General features: G+C 35.4%; 1 protein-coding gene across 7 annotated transcripts in view; it reads right to left on the bottom strand.

Moving 5' to 3' along the window:
- Window positions 1–24,650, bottom strand: part of EPS15 (epidermal growth factor receptor pathway substrate 15) — a 103,928-nt gene that overhangs the window by 31,682 nt on the left and 47,596 nt on the right. For all 7 annotated transcript variants that reach the window (XM_081057043.1, XM_081057046.1, XM_081057047.1 and 4 more), the window contains 3 exons: window positions 16,410–16,482; window positions 3,529–3,690; window positions 2,963–3,160 (listed from right to left, as the gene is read on the bottom strand). In XM_081057043.1, coding sequence (XP_080913169.1) covers window positions 2,963–3,160; window positions 3,529–3,690; window positions 16,410–16,482 — 433 coding nt within the window. The remainder of the gene's footprint in view (window positions 1–2,962; window positions 3,161–3,528; window positions 3,691–16,409; window positions 16,483–24,650) is intronic.

The following is a 24,650-nucleotide window of genomic DNA, read 5'->3' as shown; positions in this document are numbered from 1 at the left end:
GACCATCGAATCAATTTCAGTACCCACTATAACCCTGCATTCAAAAATTTAAAACCTTACCACTAAAATAATGCTCATCATATTGAGGAAGCAGTAAGGGGAAATACTTGCCTATCAAACAATTCTATTTAGGACAGTTTGCTCCTCATGGTTATTTCTGAGACAATCAGTAGAATCTTGAACAAAATTAGGCAATCTTGTGTCTGGCTCTCTCATGCACCTGTCACTAAGCCTGTGTTCTTCCTTAGTCTCTGCATAAACTTAGATGATATAAAAACATCAGTAATGCAGCTAACACAAGCTCTTTGAAAACTGTGTAAGAGAAATGCAATAAACTTTTAGAACACCTTCAAAATACTTGGATAAAAAAAAAAAATACTTGGATAAAAATAGTATATGCTGTATAAGTACAAACACATAGATTTAAGATCAGAGGATCTTTGCTTTTTTCTTGCTGCAAATACTAGGTAAGAAGTAAAGAGGAAAATTTAGCAAGTTAAAAACAATTTCTTCAGTTATTCCTTTTTCCATAAAAGCTGTAGTTTAAGCATTAGAGAGCAATGAAAATTCAGCAAGTTAGAAAAAATTTCTTCAGTTATTCCTTTTTCCAGAAAAGCTATAGTTTAAGCTTTAGAGAGCAATGAATAGTTTATAACCAGATTTTCATTTTTATAGACCCATGGGAATATACTGCCCTCTGTGGGAAAGACACAGAAGCCACTGAATCAAATGTAAGAAATTGGCATGTTTATTCTCAAGGTTTGGAGATCAGATACAAGATATAACAGCTTCCACAGACACCAATATATCTGGCACACTTGGTAATACAGTTTACTGAGCTATTTTCCTTGCTCATAAACATTGATTTTTTTTCTCAATGATAATTTGTAATACTCAGAATCCTTTCTACTTTTCTCATTTATGCTCCTTACTTTGAAAGAAATCCAATTTCAAAAAAGTCAAAGAAAAAAATGAAAAGACAAGCCAGAGGTAGGGAGAAATTATTTGCAAGTCAAATATCTGATAAAAGACTTATATCCGAAATGTATTTTAAAAAATTATAATTTAATAATAAGACAACCCAATTTTTTTAATTGGGCAAAAGATTTAAATAGACATTTCATCCAAGGAGATGTATGAATGGCTAATAAATAAGCACAGGAAAAGATGCTCAACATCACTAGCCATTAGGAAAATACGAATTAAAAAACCACTATGAGACACCACATTACACCTACTAGAATGACTATAATAAAAAACACAGAAAATAAAAGTGTTGGTAAGAATGTGGAGAAACTGGAACCCTCATATTGCTGGTGGAAATGTAAAATGGTACAGCCACTTTGGAAAAGTTTGGGAATCGGAAGTTAAAAATAAATTAAGCGTAACTTTACAATATAACCAACTATTCCATACCCAAGAGAAATGAAAACCTATATCCACACAAAGAACTGTACACAAATGTTCACAGCAGCATTATTCATAAGAGCCAAAAAGTAGAAAGAATCCAAATGTCCATTAACTGGTGAATGGATAAACAAAATACCTTATAAATATTCAATGGAATATAATGCTGATATGTGCTATAATGTTGATGAACCTCAAAAATATTACGGCTTCAGTTAGTTCAAATTCAAAATAAAAGGAATGGCCTATGTCCAAAAAAAAAAAAAAAAAAAAGGATCTGGGAGCTGTCATGCCAGAGGAATTGCTTGGGCAACTCTTATGACTCAACCTTTGGAATGTTAAAATAGGGCAAAATAACCTTTGGACTGGGCCTAGGGCAACACTGCCCCAAAGAACTGTTTGCAAACTGTTTGCAGTTATTATAACTACTGTGTTTCCCCGAAAATAAGACCTAGCCAGACAATCAGCACTAATGCATCTTTTGGAGCAAAAAAATAATATAAGACCCGGTGTTATTTTACTATAAGATCGGGTCTTGTATTATACAACATAACTCAGAATCCTTTATATAACATAACATAACATTAACATAATATAATAATGGGTCTTATATTAATTTTTGATCCAAAAGATGCATTAGAGCTGATTGTCCGGCTAGGTCTTGTTTTGGGGGAAACACAGTACTGGACTGGAAATTAAAAACATTGTTTAGAATTAATATCACTATGTTATCTGCACCAATAGAAATGCCTTCCTCCTACTGATGTAACTATTGCCCTTTCCCTTCTCATAAATACCCCTCGCCTTTGTCTCCTAATTGGAACACTATTGGAGCTTCTGCCTGAATTCGTGCATTCTTACTTAATAGCTATTCTTATTGAGCTAAAAAAAAAACGCTTTTTCTGCCTCTCACTTTGAAAGGTCATTTCATTTTACAGCTACATGATCTCTATGCTCCTATCTAACCATCTTACTATCATTCTATAAAATATTCTCCATTTAGGAAGGCAAGTATCTAAACACTGGACCTACCATAACACTGCACATGTATCTATATTAAAAAACAATTTTCTAATTTAAAATAATACAGTTTGCCAAATAAGTAAAATTGATTTCAAAATTAGAGTCACAAAAAGGAAGACACTGGGTTATTTATAAAAATAAACTGCACTTGTTAGCATTTATGTTTCAAACAGTATGCTAAAATGTCTCACAGGTTTTGCCTTATTTAATCTTCACAGCAGTCCTGGGGTACTGTTAATTCTCCGATTTTAAAGACGAGGAATCTGGTATTAAAGTGATTCAGGTAGTACGAAGCAGAGCCAGCACTTAAACCTAAAGCATCCACCTACAAGTCCACACTCTTAACCACAACTCCAATGATCATCAGACGTACCAGATGTATGACAGTTTCATTTATGAAAGGTGACGAGAAACCGAACTGTCTGAAAAATGAATGAACTAGGCAGAGAGAAGGAGAAGATGAGAAAGTATAATTCCCTAAAAGGACATGACGGCCCACTTGATGTCACTTCCCGCTGCTGTACAGACTTACTGAATTGACTTCCTGCTGAGACTCCTGCAGGTGCTGCTGAAGAGGTCCCAGCTGAGCCTTCCCTGACTCCACACTCTGCTCTAGTTCTGCTGTCTCTTGCTGTAGGCGATTCAGCTCCTCCCGGGCGTTGGCCAGCTCTTCTTCGTAAGTGGAGATCTGTGATTCCTGACTAGTTAATTCAGCTTTCAAGGATGAGATCTATAATATGGAGGTGAATGACAAGACAGGGGGATTAAACAAAAGAGATGTCATTAAAATGCTCCATAATGCAATATGTTTATTTGTTTAGTTTACTATTTTGGTGGATTTTTGATGTAAATTTTTGATAGAAAAGGGAAAGTAGGGAAAAAAATAGAGGGAAGTTGAAGGAATAAGTCACATACTTCCAAATAAAACTTGGAAAATACATTAAATGCTTTATTTTCCCTAAAGAGGGCCTATAATTTCTGGATGAAACATGGTCAATTTCCTTCACGTGCCCAAACTACTGACTGCCACCTAACAACAACAAGCAGGAAGAGCCACTAAGGTAGAGACAGGTCCATGGCAGTAAGGCCAGACTTTACCAGCTGGGCCTCCTCAGCGCATTTCTTCCTGACTTCCTTGAGCTGCTCCTCCAGCTGGGCTTTCTGCTCGTCCAGTCCATCAAGGAGTTCTTGTACTTGCTGTTTCTGAGCCTGCAGTTTTTGCAGATTAGTATTCTCCCTTTCAACTTCATCTTGAAGATCCTGACATACAAGAAAATTCACATATTTATTCTCTGTGGAGGCAGGGGAAGGTTAAGTTAACAATTTTTAAGAGCCTATCTTAAGGGAAAATAAAGTCTTGTTTTATTAAGTATGAGTATATTGCGTGGGTGGACTGGAGGATTCATAGCCTTAAACACAATCTTTACTTGAGGACCTCTTCCTTAGACTCCAGATTTAGATGCCTAATTTGCTTACTCAAGCCTGTCCCTGAATGTCTGATGGGCTTCTCTAACGGGTCAAAAACAGAACTGGTATTTCCCCCCCAAAAATGTGCCTTATCCTCAATCCCTTTCAGTTTCTCTGGCTAAAAAATATAGCTTCTTTGACTCTTCTCCTTCTCTCCTATCTCATTTCCAATATGTCAGCAAATCTTGTTGCTTTTTCCATCAAAATATATTAAAAAACTGACCACTTTTTCCTTCAACCTTGGTCCAAGTCACTTTTATCTTTCCTGGATGGCTGCCTTCTAACTGCTTTCCCTGCTTCCTCCCATGCTACCTTGCAGTTTATTTTCAGGACAGCTGCCAAGTTAAGAACCTATGTCACTTCTCTATTCAAAACTCTACATTGACACTGCAGCTCCCTCACTGTAAAAACCAACGTCCTTACTTCATTTCCTACGGCTCTGTTCCTCGCTTGCTCTACTTCAGCCCTGTTGGCCTCACAGTTGTACCTCAAACATGCCAGATATGCTCTCTTCTCAGGATCTCTCACTGATTAAACCCTCTTCCTAGAAAGTTCTTCCCCCAGGTATCCACATGGCTCAAGCCCTCCTCTCTTTCAAGTCTTGGCTCAACTGTTACCTTCTCAGTGAGACCTTCCTGAGCACCATTACCACCACCTCCCTCCCCATTCCTAATTCTCCTTTATATATAGCATACAATTTCATTGACTTTCTGTAACAGCTTTATTGGGGTAACTCACATAACATACAATTCACCCATTTAAAGTTTACAATTCACTGGTTTTTAGTATATTTACAAAGTGGTGCAACCATCACCACCATGGCAATTTTAGAACATTTTCATCACCCCCCTAAAAAACCCCACACACATTAGCAAGTCACTCCCTAGTTCCTTCTCGATCTCCCAAAATGGAATCATACAACATGTGGGGTTTTTTTGAGATTGGCTTCTTTGTGGCTTAGCATGTCTTCAAGGTTCATCTGTGTTGGCATAAAACAATTGTTTTAAACAACTTTATTAAGGTATAATTTACATACCACAAAATCTTCCTCTTTTAAGTATACAATTCATAAGTTTTAGTAAATCTATACAGTTGTGCAACCATCACCATAATCCAATTTTAGAACACTTGCATCACCTAAAAACATTTGCATTGTACTCTTTTAGTCAATCCTTGTTCCCATTTCAAGCCCCAGGCAACCAATGATCTGCTTCCTATTGCTATAGTTTTGCCTTTTGTAGAAACTTCACATAAATGGAATCATATAATATTAATATGTAGTCTATTGCATCTGGCTTCTTACACCCAGTATATTTTTAAGATTGGTCTGTGTTATTGCATATATGTATATAAGTAGTTTGTCCCTTTTTATATGGCCAAGCAGTATTCCATTGTATAAATATACATTTGATGGACATTTAGATTGTTCCCAGTTTTTGGCTATTGTGAATAACAGAGCATATAATTTATCTTGTTTATGGTTTTCATACTTCTACTAGAATGAAAGCTCCATGAGTCCAGGAATATTTGTGAGTTTTGTTCACTGCTGTATTCCCAGTTCCCGGTATGCAGAGGTACTCTGTATTTAGTGAATGATGAATGACATCATAAAGATGTCAATTCTTTCCTAATTAATCTATACATACCAATGAAAATCCTAACAAGCTTTTGCAAGGAACACAACAAGCTGATTCTAAAACATATTTGGAAGAACAAGGGAAAAATAGGATTATGAAATGTAAAATGACTTACCCTACCAGATATTATGAATTACTGGAAAGCTAAGATAATTAAGACAGTTTTGTATTGATCTGTATAGACAAACAGATCAAAGGAACAGAAAAGAGCATTCAGACCTCAGTCTAGGCATATACAGAAAAAAAAAAGACACAAAGACATAACATTAAAATTGACTTGAAGAAAAGAGAACTACATAAGTATTCAGTAAATGACTGGGCATACTACACAGCAAAACAAAGTCTCTAAATCACACCAAACTGAAAAATAAATTCCAGGTATATTACAGACCCAAATGTGAAAGACAAATTTTAAAATGTATAGAAGAAAACATAGATTTCAATGTAGGAAAGAATTTCTTAAAACAAAAAAATATTAAACCATTTTGAAAATGGTCTATTTATTAATTCTTCTATGTGCCAGACTTTATGCTTAATGACAAAGACTATAGAGATTTAAAAAAAACACAATGGGAAATATCTGTACCATCTGCTTTATTTTTCTTTTTCTTTTTTTTTTTTGCTTTATTTTTCTAAAAAATAAAGTATATTAAAAAAATACAAGGGAGACTTTGGGAGACAGACAGAAGCAGCCATTGCCACCATTACCACATTGAAACACAGCAGTCAAGATAAAGTGATATGTATACCCTCTACAACTGGGGTTCCCCATCTGAACCACAGAAGATCATTTGAATGACTACTTTGTTAATTCTCCCAAGAATGGCACGTTACCAGTACCACTGTGGATGCACAGGAGAGAGATTAATTTATTACATGTAAATGATTCCATAGGGAATTAGGACTTAGTTCTCTCTAGGAACCGTAAGTGAGAAAGAAGAAGGGATTGATTGATAACTCTAAGGCATGTGTTGATACAGTGGGCGGAGATCTCAAAGAGGGTGAAGGAAAACTGTAAATAAAAATTCAAATAACACTATCTTTTTAGTAACAGACTATTCAAAGGTCCCAATAGTTATTCATCAGAATAAGAATCTAAGAACAACAGGGGAAAAAATCAGAAGAAGGTCTCTGAATTTACTGCATGTTATACGCAAGACAGCATGGCATCATCATTATAATAGCAAACACTTTCAGTCCTTACAATGTGCTAGGTACTGTTCCAGGCTTTTTACATATATTAACCACATATATTTTACATATATTAACCATTTATAATCCACATAACAGATCTACAAAGTAGGTACAATGATTCACATTTTATAGATGAGAAAACAGACTTACGAGTTGATGGACAAGTAACTTGTCCAAAGTTATAGTTAGCAAGTGATGGATTCAAACTAGGTTCTGACTTGAGTCTGAGGTTTTAACCCCTATGCTATACACTGTCTGCACAGTAAATGTCTCACTCATGTCTGCCACTATTTTTCAAATACAGGCATACCTCGAAGACATTGCGAGTTGGCTCCAGACCACCACAATAAAGCGAGTATCACAATAAAGAGAGTCACACTAATATTTTGGCTTCCCAATGCATATAAAAGTTATATTTATACTATACTGTAGTCTATTAAGTGTACAATAGCATTGTCTTTAAAAATGATGTACATACCTTAATTTAAAAATACTTTACATCATCTGAGCTGCTGGAAAAATGGTGCCAATAAACTTGCTCAACACAGGGTTGCTACAAAACTTCAATTTGTAAAAAACGCACTGTCTTCAAAGTGCAATAAAAGAAGTATGCCTGCATACGAGTACGCAGATGCTTCTAGGATTAAATAAAACATTGAATAATGCTTTTTATAATTGCTTTTTATCTTATATTTTCTCAACCAACTGATTAAATCGAAAAGTGTAACTATCATGCAGCTTTCCTTAAAAAATTCCTTTAAAAGGGCCAACACAATAGTTGATCATGAAAGACGCTTCCAGTCCCAACATTCCATGAGTCTCTACTGTATGTGATTACAGATTCATAATGGTGTGCCCCCCTAGTAATTTATCATTAATTTACCATAACCACCTAAATTTTTTTTTCATGCCTACATTTTTAACCTTACCTATACTGTTGACTAATCCATACTCAAATGTAGAGATACAGGTTTAGATATGCACCTGGCAATATCTCTCAATAAATACAGGTCCCTCCCTTGATTCATAATGGGTTTTTCTGCCTTCGTTTCTTCCTGTTCCAAATATCCAACTTTCTTTAAAAATAACTCATTACAAAGATTTATTTAATCACTCTGCCATTTCAAAAATATATGATGGTTCCCTGTCATCTGTAGAATAAAGTAAAACTGGCTACAAGACACACTAAAACCTTCAAATCTGGGCCTCAAGTTATCCTTTTTTTCCTACTACCTTCTTTTCCTCACATTCATCGGTGCCCCACCTCAAAAGACCCTCTTTTTTCTCCAATAGGCTTCAGTGTCTCTATGCCGTTTCTAAGCCACTTCCTCTGCCTTGAATGCCCTTCCGCACCATTGCTACCTGGAAACTCACTATTCATTCTTAAGGTCCAGCCAAATTTCATCTCCTCTAACCCACCTTGAGCTTGTTTTACCTGTGCCCTTAAAGAAGTTTGTAACCTCTATTATCACACTTTCTATATACTGTATTATAAATTGCTAAAGGAGAGAGCCAATGCCTCATCTTTCTTTGAAGTTCCACAATCTAGTACAATGCCTAGCACATTCTGAGTTATTACTTAAGCAATGAATGATGACAACTAGCACAAGAATTCTAGTACCTGGGAGAAATTATTGGGAAATGTGCCTGAGATTGACGGAAAGAAAAAACTTCATGTTCTTTCAACATACTGTGAAAAGCTTCACTCTCTATTGAAACTATAGCTAAATGTTAATATTTGACTCAAATTGACCTATGATAAAATTTTTTTGACCTGATAAAATTTCTATACTGGTTCACTATTTTTAGCGTATATACCAAGACTGATCTGACATTTTGAATTTCCATTGTATGGGAATAATTTTTACTGCTTGAGCATGTCACTGTGGCATGTACCTTTCTTGTGTTTTTAAACTTATATGTTTGTATTTTACATTTATGATGTGCTATTTTTACCCTTCAGGAAGGCAGAATAACTGCTTCATTTTAACACAGAAGCTTGTGTAACTACAGTAGTTTGAAAAATTTTAACAATTATAAAATATTTTAAAAGAATCTTTTAAATATTTTCAAAGATCTAAAGTAATTTTATTATTTTGGGACTATAATTCATTGTAAATACCTTACTTTGTATTATTATATATATCAAACTATATAAATTATCTAGTTTATATATGATCTGCTAGCACAAAAAGCAGTTTTTAAGAACCTTGAGGTAATTGTTTTCCTCTTTCCCTTTAATTAAAAATGTTCAGAAGTGGGAATAGGAAAAATATGTTACCTATATTCTTTCCCAAACCCCAAAGAAAAACCCTGGATTTCACATCTCTAATAATATATAGTCATTATAATCAGATGTAATTTTGATGTCTCTACTTTTATTATAAATCTAATGAAGAAAAACAAAATTTACCTTAAAAAGGTCACATAATATAAGAAAATGTCCAAGACATAATGCTAATGTTTAAAAGCTAAATTCAAAGGTATACACAATATGATCAAAAGTAAACATAAACTCATTTATGTATATTCATAGGAAATATAGCAAAATGTTAATGGTTCTCTCTAGAATGTGAAATTGTGTTTTTTCTCTTTTTATATTTTTCTATATTTTATAAGATTATTATAGACCCATATTACTTTCATAATCAGAAAATACCAAGAAATGTCCAAATGTGACAATTTCCATATCAATATCAGTATCCAGATACACTTGGCTATATTATTTTGGTAGATTTGCTTATCCTGAGACTACGTGAAGGCAAAATGCATATTTCCCTCCCATCACTCCCTCCCCCTTTGACTAGGGCAGTGGCAGGTACTTCTACCAAATAGTGTCTTCCACTAATTTAGAATAATTTTCTCTCAACCTTAAGATAGCTCTTTGGGAAAATGCTCTCTTGAATCAGTGCATGCAGCTATAGCAAATGTCATCCCATCAAGTGAGTGACTGAAGAAACTTACAGATGCCTTTGTAGTTAGGGTCTATTTTCTCTTTCTCTCTTTTTTTTTTTTTTGCAGAATGTTTCTATTTAAATTTTGTTTAAATTAGAGTTGCTTTCTTATTCATCCTTCTCCCTCCAATGTGTCTGAGAGTTGTTTTAATATTGTGTTGTACAACTAGAGAAATGGGTTACACATTTTTTACCTTGCACTTTCTTCATGCACTTTTTATTCATTCTTATGTAATTTATAGTTTGCTTCCTGTCTTGCACTATTAATGGTATTGATGAGTTTTCCTCTTAAAGAGACCTTTGTGTTTAAGGTGAACCTAAGACACAGGGATTCAGAATATGCAAAACACTGATGAATTTAAGGGCTTTGAAGATTTGTGTTTTACATGATATTATCACAATTCTTAAACACTAAGTAGGGTTTGTAAAACTGGGCTTCATTTAAGTCTTCTGCCCCTTCTATCTTTGCGATTTTGCTAGTCTGATAATTTAGAAATGTGAAATGATGTAACTAAACACATTAATGAAATTCATCTAATGCCTTACTTTCTCCCCAGCTTCAAAATAACAAGAAGCTAGTAGCTCCATTAATAAACTTGCCAGGGCAAAACTTGCCTGAGCAAAATTATTTTACAAGTTGAATGAATGGTTCCTGCAAAGCCTGTCTACAAAAGAAGAATCCTATACAATCTAAAGTGATCATTCACATCGATAACTTCTTTTACATGACACAAAAGTATATGTAAATATTCTGCTACTGTAACAAACAAAAATTTTTAAAACTGTACAGTTACCTGAATGTTCCCTTGATCATTCCTCCTGTCCTACTCCCTTTCCTAAAAGCATCATGCTGGTCAGCAGTTATACTCTATTTTCCACTTAAATGCTCTACTTGCTTACAGCAAAAGAAAGGAGGACAATAGCAATTAGAGAATGGCAAGGATGATGTGAACAAGACTACTGAAATATAGTATCAAGGTTTGTTTTAGAAAAATACCAAAGCTAGCCACATCCAAGGTTCCTCGTGCAGAAATGAAGGGATCCTTGAGCTGGGATCTTGGCTTTATTTAAAATAAAATTTCAAAGAAAATGTCCTGTTTTCTAGAAATTACACAAGATACTGAAAATGATCCCCATTCTTCCACACTCCATGAAGCACTATGGGGTTAGTGAAAATAAAATTTAAACAAATGGATAAAAACTCTTTGCTATATATTATAGTAAAATAATTCATGTTAGCAACCCGAGTCAGTTGTACAAACGAAAAATAACCTAAGTATTAAACATATGAATCATTAGCAACATGAATACATTTGCATTTAATATAAAACAGAGTAAAAAATAAAACTAGAAGGGTACTAATTTATGAATAAAACACGTACTTATATTTAATTGATTAAAAAAAACAGCCTCTACAGACAAAATCAAAACAAGAAATAATCATTCACATTCACTATACTGGCCTAATTCTCAAAATGGAAATTATAAGAGTATTCTTAATATAAAAAAAGTATAAACAAGATGTTTAAGTCAGAGAACAGAAAGGGAAATCTATTAAACTAGGATGGGTGTTCGGAAACCTCACTAACAAACCGCCTTTAGTTCCCAATCATATGCTTCCCAGCATGTTCTAAGAACATTATCGCTAGGAAAAGAATGTTGAGCTCATGGATCTAATTTTATTTCCACCCAAAATAAGTCATCCCTCTTCATCTAAAAAAAAATAAAAATAAAAAAAATAACTAAGTGTTGGGCAGCCGGGTGGCTCAGGCAGTTGGAGCACCGTGCTCCTAATGCCAAAGGCTGCCGGTTCGATTCCCACATGAGCCAGTGGGCTGTCACCCACAAGGTTGCCGGTTCGACTCCCCCAAGGAATGGCGGGCTCTGCCCCCTGCAACTAAGATTGAACATGGCACCTAGAGCTGAGCTGCCGCTGAGCTCCCGGAATGCTCAGTTGGTTGGAACACATCCTCTCAACCACAAGGTTGCCGTTCGACTCCCGCAAGGGATGGTGGGGTGTGCCCCCTGCAACTAGAAAACGGCAACTGGACCTGGAGCTGAGCTGTGCCCTCCACAACTAAGACTGAAAGGACAACAACTTGACTTGGAAAAAGTCCTGGAAGTACACACTGTTCCCCAATAAAGTCCTGTTCCCCTTCCCCAATAAAATCATTTTTAAAAAATTAAAAAAAAAAAAATTAAGTGAACTAAAATGAAAAAAAATTAAAAATGGACAATTACTATAAATTGAATCTTTATCAGTAAACTAAATCTTTACTGATAATGCATAAATAACTGGAAGCTTCTTTGGCATGAGGGTAATATGAACAATATGGAGGAGTCTGACTCTTCATGACACCTACTGTGCTCCCAATCCGTTCTGCCTGTGGTTTCTGGCTGTGTCTTGTCCTACATTTAATTTCATGCACAAAAATGAAGTTTATTCATTTGTTATCAACCGTTTCCTTAAATTCACCTCCATCTAACAAATACATTACCAAATATAGTAAAAGATATGATTCAAGGTACAATTTCTAAGCTTAACAAAGCTCACGATATAGAAGATTTTGGAATCTACATACATACACACTAAACTATCACTATAAGGTAACATACTGGACATGCCATAGAAGTGGATACACTATTCTTTGGGAGTTCCAACACAGGAAAGACTGGTATAGACTGAAGAGATAGAGAAGGGAAAGTTTTAGAGAAGTGGTGGAATTTGAGCTGGGCTTTAAGGCATAGGTAGAATTCACATAAGCAGGGAGGTAGGGAACATTCTAGATAGCAACAACAAAATGTATAAGAGTGGGAATAAGAAGGAGAATGCGTAGGCACGCAGTTTAGAGGCAGAAAACAAAAAAAGTAGTAAAAGAGGAGGGTTTGTATCTCATTTTTTTTCTACTTCCAATATACCCCAGAGGTATGACATCTTCCCATCATTAACAGTGGCAGTGGGCAACAGTAAACATTTTCACATCTGAGAGTCATGATACTAAAATTAGTTTAGGAAGAAAGGCAAGAAGAGGACTGAGTAAGCATTTATGATCTGACAGATGTGAGGTGAGAAGGGTGGCAGTAATGAGAAAGAAAATCACCGACAGAAAAAGGAAGTTCAAAATTGAGGCCATTTTTTCCCCAGGAAAACTTGTTTTTTTTAGACATACTGACTTTGAAATGATAAACACCAAAATACCTAACTGGAGATGTGCAACTGGTACTCAGGAGATTTGAGGGCTTGATAAATATTTGGGAGTCATCAGCATACGGATGACAGAGGGTGTGAAAAGGAAAGGAAGTGGGTGAGGGGAGAGAATGTCAGTCCCAGGCAAAGGCAACAGAAACAAAGGGTCAGAGGTAGGAGAATATCTAGGAGAGTGTAATGTAAGAAAGCAGCAACAATGAATTTGGCCTTAAGATCACTCATGCTCCTAAGGAGAAAAATTAAAGCACAGTGGTATGGGTTAACAGCACATTAAATAGGGTTACTGAAAAGACAGGAAGGGAAAAAATAGCCACACAAGGGCAACAAACACAGAGAAAAATATGTTTGTAGCTAAGGTGGCAGCAATAGCAAGAAAAAAAAAAGGTATTTCCAAATTGGTTAATCCTATGTACAGATAGCCTGATGTAAACATAGAAAAGTCAGAGAAGAGCCTGATGATGAAAGGAGGGTAATAAGGAGATGACAGTGGAACACAGAATAATGCTACCAAATCAGAACATTTACTGAACTTATCCGGTGCCAATCACACTGAGGCACTTTACCTACATTATCTCATTTTATTCTCACAGCGACTCTCAGTGTTTGGCATTTTTATTATCCCATGTTACAGAAAAGAAAACTAATGTGTAGAGTGGTTAAATTACATAGGATCACAAACTTAGGAAGAGTCAGAACCAGGAATTAATTCAAGGCTGTCTAAAACCAAGTTGCTCCTATAGAATTCTATGCAAAACTGAAGAAAGCAAAAATATGAAGGTAAATTCCTACATATTTGTTGACTACTCAGGAGAAAAATTTTAATAAAATTGTAGGTAGTTTAAGGCAGGAAACCATGTGGGTCTACCTTCTCCCTTTAACAACAAAAGCCCAAACCATAAACATCTGAGATAGAAGGGCCTTTTTCATAGCCTTTTTCTCTTGGATTACTTTGGACCTAATTTCTCCATAGAACTTGATAAACTAGCAGTGTTTATCATGAAACTAAATTTGAAGTTAATCGATGGTTTGGTCTTCAAGAAAAAAATCTTGAACTGAAAGTTTTTAATATGTAGTTCATGGGATTATACACAGGAAACAAAAATTTAGAATTTAATTATGCAGCAGATTTTCTAATACTATATAAATGCAAAACAAACAAAAAAGAACTAGTCTTTTGGACTTGGTTGCATCTAAAGAGGCTTTGAAAGTTTGGTTTCTGGCTTGAGATATGAGCTCATATAATCACTATCTGTGACTATAAATATGGAGAAAAGCAAGAACACTCAGAAAAGCCAATTTTGGATTAGGCAGTCACTCACTGATAGGTCAAAATTCCCTTACTTTTCACCTGATGTCTTCATTTTTGGTATTTCTCATTAGCACCTACATTAAAAAGTGGGGTCAGGAAGAAGCACTAATAGCTCCAGTAAACTGCCTTTTGCCAGAGAAATTAGAAAATAAGCACTAGGAGTTGTAGTTACTTACAGATTTTATTATATATATTTTTTACTTATAGATTTTAATTATCCATGTTATTTCTAGTCTGTGCCTCATTGCTAATGGGTAAATCAGAGTTAATTCAATAGGTAATGAAATCTACTTATTACCACTTCTGGTGAGTTGTCTTGTGCTTCAGAAAATTGAAAATGATCACTAAAATTAAAAGTTTTAATTACTTGAAGATGTCAATTATCTATGTCATTCTTCGTCTAGCGTCTCATTACCATGGATAATACAGTGATACGTGTATTGAAATGGAATGAGTAATGAATCTATTAATGCAAAGCTTTAATCCAATGTTATTTTTCAATGAACTTATGTTCAACCATTACAACTTGGTCGGTACCAACCAGATCAAGATGTCTTTCATTTATAGCTCCCTATGAAGAAAAATTCAACAGTTAAGACTTCCTCTGCCAATCACACATTTTGGATTTAGCAAAAGCTTAAGGTTTAACATATACCTTACCATCACCACTAAGAAGGATAAGCAAATCATGAAGAAATTTTGACTGACAATAAAACTGTAATTATAAGAAATCAAATATTCAAGGATAGTCCATTTAGCCTAAAAGGAACAATGTAAATTTTAGTGTTTGTCCAAACACACAAAAATTTTAGTGTTTGTTTAAATTTACATCCTCAAATGATGCAATAGGGAAAACCAATAGGTAGATGTACACAAATAACAAAACATTGTCTATCGCAAAAAAGTTCCAACTTTGAAACATTATCTGGTTAAATTTAGAAGCTGTCCAAGATTTTACCAGTAACTATATCTGTTTCTTTAGATTGAGAAAACTTTTGTAGATTATTTTACCTTCCATTTTTAAACTATTTTCAGCAGTAATTGCTTAAAGTCTGTGACTTTTTTGTATTTCTTAAACTCAAAAATTGCACAAAAATGTAATCACCAGCCATCTCACTACGACAAAGAAAAAAATACATTCGTGATGATCTCTTGACTTCTGCATCACCTTTAGGAAAATTCCAGTACATATAATAAAATCAGTCATCCAATACAAGAATCAACTTCCAACAAGAAGTCTCTCAGTCTTCTTCCTCAATCTCTTAGTAAATCATTCTCCCCACCCTTGCACAGTCCACCTGGTAGACAATCTCTGGTGAATGTCCACATCAAAACAAAACTATGGATCTAACAGTTTAAAGGAGGTTTTACCCATTTAAAACTGGGATAAGCAAATAAATCCAACATCCAAAGTAGCATGGTAAGAAGTGCCCACCCATGAGCTATTACTAGCAGCTGCTACCATTGCTTCTACCCAATCTCCTGTGTGTGCTGGTACAGCATTCAGGAAACAGTGCCCCAGTAACACAGTCACATGCGATGCTTACTGTTCTAAATGCAACACTGCCCAATTTCCTGAATTTTAAATGTTTGGAATACCCCCTTTTGTGTCATTTCCCAATCAGAAACCGAGGTTTTATTGTCTTTTCTACTTGTAAAATGAAATCACTTCAATAGCTCTTTGTGAAAATGAATTAAATCTTTTAATGCCAAAGTTTAAGATATCCTGGCTACTAAGCAACTTATAAAATGCTATTTTAAATTGTTCCATATGATTTCCACCCTGCCAGTATTATGAGAAACAGTCCTTTAAATGACTAGGTCTCCTAGCTAACAAAATTTCACATGGATGAAAACGCAATTTGACTATCTCACTCATTTAATTTTACTGGTGTAATAATCCTTACATCGTAAGTCAAACCTAACCTTTAATGATACAAAGGCAGGTAAATATTATCTTTAAAATACTTCCAAAACTAGAAATTTATGTTGAAAAATACTGCTTTCTCATTATAGTATGATTTTTGCAGGCCAGAAGTCAGAGGAAAACAATTATTTTACAAAAGATAAATATTTATGCCACATATATAAGAGGCATTCTTTGACCATAACCATCAACACCATAACCACCACACAGTAAATGAACATATACATTTAGAATGAATTCTCCTAAATCAAAAATGGAATACTGAATTTTACAGTTCACGTACCTGAACCTCGCATGTCCTCTGTTTAACAGTATCTTCTTTCTCCTTAAGGTCCTGTTCCACATTATTCTTTTCCCTAGAAGACCAGCAAACAATGCAAGAATATTTGAGAACATCAGCTACAGCCGGTATGGTTATCCATCCCCCTAATCCTGAATCGCTTTTTAAATACATAGTGAAACATTCAATTTTTAAAGGAAGGGCAGATTATTCTACCCTCTTTTAATTATTTATGGCACAGAAATGAACATAAGCTGTTTGTTTAAAAAAATTGCTTTCTCACTAAAATGTGGTAAAAAGAGAATAGATTAAAAAAAGGAAAAGGAGAAAAATAATCAATGAAACACTCAGGTTTCACTGATCTCACTGTTGCTATGGAAATGCTGTCCAATGAAAATTGCTGGTGAAAAAAAGGAGGGGTTGCATCAGCTCTGTAAGCTTAACCCTTAAGTACCACTGCTAAAATCAAATGAAAATGGCTAATGGAAACAGACAACAATATTAAGGAAAAGGACATTTACTGAAGTGTTAATTTCCCCTTAAATCACTGGTGTGTACCAATTTTAGAATGAAACAGAGAAAATGGAAAGGATTGCCAATACACAGGCTATTTGCTCTATCAAATACATCTGCTAAAAAAAGCTATTTTAGGATTACAGATCACTCTCAATTGATCAAATATATAAAACAACGTATATTAAGTGAAAAAAGAATCACATTAGCATTTATCTCTTTCGACTCTTCAGATCAAACATGCTAGAATTCACTTTTACTTAGAAATATCATTACCTAAATTCTTACATGCTTCCATCAGAGCTGGATTCCTACTAATGAACGAACCCGAAGTAATCTTTGATTCAGAATTACAAAATAAAGCTATTTCTTTCGATGTTATAAATATAACTGCTGTTTGTACTAGAATCACATACACACACACACACTGCTCCCTTCACTTCTTCTTTTCTACAAAACGAGAGAAAAAGCCATAGAATTCTGCAGCAATAATACATTTTTGGAGTGGGGGGAAAGGTAAAACAAGGCGACATGAAGAAGGGAGGATAGCATTCAAGAAGTCCTCCAGACTAGTGCTGCAGTTTCCCCTTAGAGCTTCATGACTATACTTCCGTTTCATCCCAGACATAACCCAAACATAAGCTCAGGCTCCATTAAACTGTAGCATAAAGGAAAGTGAGAAAATGACACCAAAGGAGATACTTAAGGGAAAACTGCATGCTACATTTGTATTTCTCACCTTTTTAAGGTAAGATTTTTAAATGCAGACAAAACTCAACTGTTTTGGATATATATGCACAATGTTCTTAAGAATTGTATGGGAGAAAAGAACACAAGAATAAATCTGTTTGCATATTGTTTCTTTTAAATACTTGAGATGGCCAAGGAGCTCACTAACCGTTTGTCAGATGGGTCGCAATGTGGGTCACGATGTCGCGGAGATTTTAAACAGTCCCTTACCATACGAATCATTGTTTCAGCCCGTTCCTCCCATAACTCAACCTATTTATTATGCAAAGGTCACACCCCGCTTCCAATCCTTGTAAAATTATGTAAAATTGAAATATAGAAAAACAACAGGAAGAAAAATCTAAATATATCCCGCAAATTCTACAAGCTCAATCTTGGAAATCTTTTCATTCCTCATTATGTGAGCAGAAGAGTGTTTTCAGTCCTGCTGCAGCATGTCAGAGATAAGTCACATGAAAAACTAGCCCCCTCCCCCATCCCAAATCCTCAGAGGCATTCCACACAAGGTCAATATCAATTCAGCTCCTGGTTTCCCACAGTAGATAATAATAAAAATAGAAAACACACAGTATCATAGATCAGCACTGCACACACTCATGCGCATTTGTATTCAATCCTTTCTGCTCTGCTGTTAACTGCTTTCCTGACTATCTGCTCAGAAGATCAAGTGTACATGCAGGAAAACAGGCTGCAAGAAGGCAGGAAGCTTCTTAAAGCTGACTTAAAGTAGACAACACAGAAAAATGGGAGCGCAAAAGAAGGAACCTCACTTGATGAAAAAGAAAAACAGATTGCAAAGGACTCTCAGCTCTAACAAGCAGTCTATCTTTGGGTAAAATGGAGGAAGCTTAGAAAGTACAAATTTCTCTTCATAATTTGGAAGGAGTGGAGAGCAGTGGTGATGGCTCTAAACATATTCTGAAAATCATTCCCAACTAAATAAAATATGAAATGTTTAGGCATTACTTTCTCTTAGTCTGAAATAAATTTTACTTTTTAATCTATTTTTATTTAGTAAAATTCTGGTCTCATAATCCCTTTTATTGTCAAAACCAAGTAGTATAATACACACTACTAAACAGAAACCTTTAAAAAATAAAATTGTCAATTATATTACTTTCTCTAAAAAACATTATAATTGAAATTCCGTCCTATAAATCATAAAATCAAAACATTTTATCATTAATTTAAGATTATAATTTCAGAGATACCAAACTGTTATTCTGTGGTATTCCATTGACTCTCAACCTGTGCAGCTCATTTCAGACAAGAAAAAATATCCTTTTCATTTCAGGCAAAAAAATAATATCTAAACACATTTAGGTACACTAAGGATGTCTGGCCATATTTCTTACACTCTCCTTTCAAATTAACACATATATTTTTCTAAAGGTGATCGATGCATAACTAATGCAAAGCATTGTTTAACATTAGTAATTTAAAAACTTAATTCTTTTCAAGATTCTGCACCACAATAAAAAAAATCATATTTAGATACAGTTTCCTAAGAAGCCCACCAATATAGGCAGATCCAAGATAGACATAAGATACATTCCAAAAATAGGTGACCCTTTTGCCCAAAGCACTATGCATCTTGGATGCCAAGACAAGAAAGGCTATTGCCTTCACTTCAGTAACTTCCAGAAAAGGGAAAAGAAACGATCCTACACATTCTCTATCTTAGACTATCTCTCTGGCCCTATTCACTCCGAAGATGCTGGTACATCCTGAGGAATCCACAAATACCAAAGCCATAAAGGCCAGGGATAGCATTCCCTAGCTGATTCCGTGGAAACTAGTATCTGAACCAGCAAGGAGGGCAAAGCCCAAGCTAGGCTTTCAAAAACCTAAAGTTGATAACTACATAAACCTATATGAAGCAGTCAAAAGCTATTCATAAGGGCAGTCAGGCTCAGGGACCTGAGTTCATGCAATTCACTTCCATTTGCCCAGGCTCTGTTTATGGGGAGAAAGGAGTGAGCCATCCGTCTTAATGTTGATATAATACATTGTCAGAAACAAGGGATTAAATAAATCACTTTCAAAGTCCTTCCTAGTTACAGTTTTATGTCCTTTTTTCTGAACATAAACACCTACTATTTTCCAACCAGAAAACAATAAAAACTGGAAACCAGTTGAAAACTAGAAAGTTGTGAAACCATGAAGGTTATATTTTTCAACCCTAAAATTTACTCATAAAAATCTCTTTGGGCACACTTAACCCTAAAGATGCTCTTATTTTAAGTAGCTTAACTGCCAATAAATCTCTCTAACAAGCAAACACAAAAAAGCATGCTATTCTCATTATGTAGTCTTCAGTAAGGCAGCTGGGTTTTATGGAAAGCAAGAAAAATGGGCCTAAAAACTGGAGACCTGGATTCTAATTTGGCTCCGCCCTGAAATAGTTTTTCTGACTCTGATTAAGTCACATAACCTTTCAGGGCCACAGTCTTATTTTTCATTATGCAGGTGCTACTATCTCTACCATCTTAAGATTTGCAAGGCAAAATGTACAAGATGATATATAATTAGGAAAAAAGCAGGCTTTGAACCTATACTTTGGTTGCTTTTTACTTATAATAGTAACATTATTTATAATTTTAAATAACATTGATGGAGTAATTTTTGAATTTGTTCAAAGGAATTATGAGTTACAAAACAGTTTAGAAAACATTGATCTAATACACAATGGTAGAATACGTATTTACTGAAATTTGTGCCCACAAATCTTGTCTAAATAGTCAAAATAATCCAACCAATCTCTACTTTTAGAAGCTCATTATGTGGTTTTCAAAGCATATGACTTGGAGTAAAACAGCCCAGAATTCAAATGGTAATTCCATCACAGGTCATCTCAGCTAAATCACTGTAGTAACAGCTATTTGCTCTGGCTCACCGTCCCTCTTTCTAGGACCCAGCAATCCTTTCAGGAAACTTCTCTTTTTCCCTCAGCAATCATCTTTCTATCCATATACTTCAAATAGAAGGTGCCAGCTTTTTACCGACTCAACTCTCTGAGCAATGAGTGCTCAGGGACTAACTGGATCCTGACCGAAGCTTACCCAGCCACAGTACCGCACCTCACAATCACAGGAATGAATTCAAGAACAGGCCAATGACCAAAACCAGGGCAGTCGGAAAATTTATCTAGGATGCCTTTATTTGGAACTAATAGAAAAACCACTATTATCACTACCATATCTCTTCTACCACCACCATGACCACCACCACCACCACCATTACCACTACTATTACTACTACTATTACTATTAATGATTACAGAAACTAACATTTATTAAGCATTTAATACATGACAGGCATCATGTGTAAAGTACTTTACATGGATTATCTCATTCATTCCTAAGAAAAATCATTTGTGTGAAATGAAGATGGGCAAATGTGAGTCCAGGTGCTGCTGGCATTTGCTGTCCCTGCTTAAACAATAATGAAATTTTCACACAAATAAGCTGAGGTGAAAGGTAAGAAAACAGAGACTTGCTAGGGCTGAGGCCCTGATTCCTGTCACCCCCTATGATGTATGGTTAATTCTGCATATTAACTTGGCTAGGCTGTGGTACCAGATATTTGGTCAAACACTAGTCTGGATATTGCTGTAGAGGTATTTTTTTAGATTAAATTAACATTTACATCAGTAGACTTTCAGTAGATTATCCTCCATAGTATGGGGGGGCCTTAGCCAGTCAGTTTAAGGACATTAGAGGAAAAAACTGAGGTCCCCTAAAGAAAAGGAAAGTCCATCTCCAGACTCTTCAGACTTTAGTTACAACATCAACTCTTCCCTGGGTCTCCGGCCCACCAGCCTGTCCTACAGATTTTAGACGTGCCAGCTCCCACAATCGTGTAAGCTAATTCCTTAAAATAAATTGAAGATACTCTCTAGTTTACATATCTTACGTGGGGATCACTGAGAGAAGTGAAAGAGAAAATACACAATGAAACCCAATATATCCTAATGCAACTTTAAGACTTATTTACTGATTCAACAAATACTGAATCCTACTATATACTTATCACTGTGCTACACTTCAGGGATACAAAAAACAATGGACAGGTACCTGCCATTAAGAAACTCATAATTCAGTGTATGTGAGGAGTTGGGCAGAAGAATATAAAAAGATAATTGCAATGCAGTGTAGCAGGTGTCACGATAGGTTAGCATGAGGCACTGTAGGAACACAGAAGGGTACATGACTTTCCCTGGAGAGGGTCAGAAAAGGTGTCCTTGGTATCAGTAAAGGCAGGATCATTAATTGCCAAATGAGCTGTGCAGATATTAAGTGGTATGTTTATCAACAGAAATTACTCCAGCCTGGGAATGTGTTGTGAAGGAGGTGAGACTTCAGCTAAGGAGAAAATAAATGTTGGGTAGAAAAATGGCATTTCAAATAGAAGGCAAAGTTATGCAAGAAAGCACAGATGATGCCAGCAAAATGGCAGACTAAGAGGTAGACTAAAAAGAAAACTTCCCCAACTTGATGAAATACACAAATCTACAATCCAAGAAGCTTTACGAAATAAGTAGGAAAACCCAAAGAGACACATTATAATCAAACTGTTGAGAAAGACAAAGACAGAATCTTCAAAGCAGTAAGAACAAAGATACTTGTCACATACAAAGGATCCTCAATAAGATTAACACTGGATTTCTCAGCAGAAAAACCTTGAAGGCCAGAAGACAGTGGGATGACAAATTTAAAGTGCTGAAAGGACAAAACACTCATCAGAAAATACTCTGGCTGGCAAAACTGTTCTTCAAAAATGAGGAAGGAATCAAGATATTCCCAGATAAACAAAAGCTAGGGACTTCATTACCATTATATATGTGCTACAAGAAATGATAAAAGGAGTCCTTCAGGTTGAAATAAAAAGATGTTTCTAGACAGTAACTTGAAGCCATATGAAGATACAACGATATCCAGAGGTTTGAAATGTTCAGCCATCCACTTTATGTGAAAATGAATTAAATTGCCTCCTTATTACCAAACAAATGCATGCTACAACCCTAGAGCTTCAATAAGTCAATCACTAATGCCATTCTTGAGGTAATCAAGTTTGAGACTTTCTAGTATCAGTACCACAGAACTTTACAAGGCCATAAACAAATTAGGCCTGGATTATATAAACAAAAGAGCTCCAGATTCAATAATATAAGCAATGCTAATAGTTTCTAATGGTACTTGAACTGGGCTAAGCCAAAAACATAAATTAAAAAGAAATTCAAACTATATGTTAATACTGCCTTAAATGTTTTTTTTTTTTTTAAATCAGCTCTCAAATATGATTGAGGTACAGATCTACACATTTAGGCACACAGATTCTGGCTACCTGGATACATAGCTCCAATCTCTCTTTAACTAAGGAGAGTGTTCATTCAGCTACTCCAATGTTTGCTGAGCACCTAATGAGTAAATACTATGCTCTCAGTGCTGAGCTGGGTGTTCGGGATGATGATGATGATGATATGACGATACTGATTACTAACATGTATTGAGAATTTACGATGTTCCAAGAACTGTACTATGCATTTTACATGGTATTACTCATATTTCTATTTTACAGATGTGGAAACTGAAGCACAGATAATTAAATAAGTAACTTGTCTAAATTGTGTCAGCAGTCAAACCAGGCAATCTGGTTAGAAAGCCCATGCTCTGAAAGACTGTACTGTCTTGCCTTACTGGATATAAAAAACATTCTGCACTACCACCAGAGCTCACAGTCTATTGGGGAAATAAATATAATTCTGTATTATAAGTGTTCAGAGAGAAGGAAACTGAATGCTGTCTGAGCTGACGTGGATTATCAGGGAAGATTTCTTAGGAAAGAAGATCTGTCTATTCCTCACCTGAGAAATCAAGATAAAACTATTCACCTTTCAGCAATGTTGCAAGAATTGAGTAAGAGAATTTATATAAAGCATACATAGCACAGTGCCTAATAATTATTACTGTAATTATCTATCCTATTTATTGGTCCACGACCAGGATAACAAACTGGCCTGACAGGATGTAGCTTTTATTTCCTGATGTTCTTGCTAAAAGGACAGAGACAGGAAGGAAGTAGAAGTTGGTTGAAGACAAATATTAACTCCTGCCTCAGCATAATTCACTACCACCACACTATCTACGTGACTGAAGCAAGTTCTCAGTACATTTTGCCTTCTTACTGTCAAGAACTTCTCTATTGGAGCCACTTTACTTTTAGAGCAAGGGTTCTTAAAAATGGCTCCATGGATAGTTTTGAAGGGTCTGGGACTTCCTGAAATAAACGCAAAATGGTGTACATGGATACATGTGTTCTTTTTTTCTGGGGGCAGAGTCTACTGGTCTTCCTCAAATTCTCAAAGGAGATCCCTGACTCAAAAAACAGGTGGCCAAAATATAAAATATCAACCTACTAACCTAATATCCCTGTGAGGATTAAAAATCCCTTTGTCTATGAAAGTCTCATTTATAGTCTTCAAAATAAGCTATTCTTCAGAAGCTCTTTTGCCTTACTTCATCATTTAATGTATGACTTCCCGTGTGCCACAAACTTTGCAGGAATTAAGTCTGGGAAATATTCTAATATTTATAACATGCTTTGATTCATTCATTCAACCACTAACCTATATTGAGGTACTATGGTTTCAAGCAATGTATGCGTTAATTTTTAGACCTACCCAAAAGAATAAGACATAGCTCCTGCATTGAAGGAGTTCGAATTTTTAAAAAGACAATAAAATGTGGTGAGTAGTATTATAAAATAGAAAGGAAAGAGCAACTAGCAATCAAGGTTTCAGAGGTCTGACAAAGGACATGGTATTTAAGCTGAACCTTGAAATGTGTGAAAGTTTACAAGGTGAAAGTGTGCTCAGGCAAAGGGGAACAGTCGAATCAGAGGCAGAGTGGAGTAAAAAAGTAGTAGCATGTTAAGGTGATAGATCATAAGCCCACACACCATACAGCTGGAGAAGAAGGA

The sequence above is a fragment of the Rhinolophus hipposideros genome (assembly GCF_964194185.1).
Source record: "Rhinolophus hipposideros genome assembly, chromosome: 8".
NCBI lineage: Eukaryota > Metazoa > Chordata > Mammalia > Chiroptera > Rhinolophidae > Rhinolophus > Rhinolophus hipposideros.
Note: the sequence above shows the minus strand (reverse complement) of the source record. Positions and strands in the feature narration are given on the sequence as shown.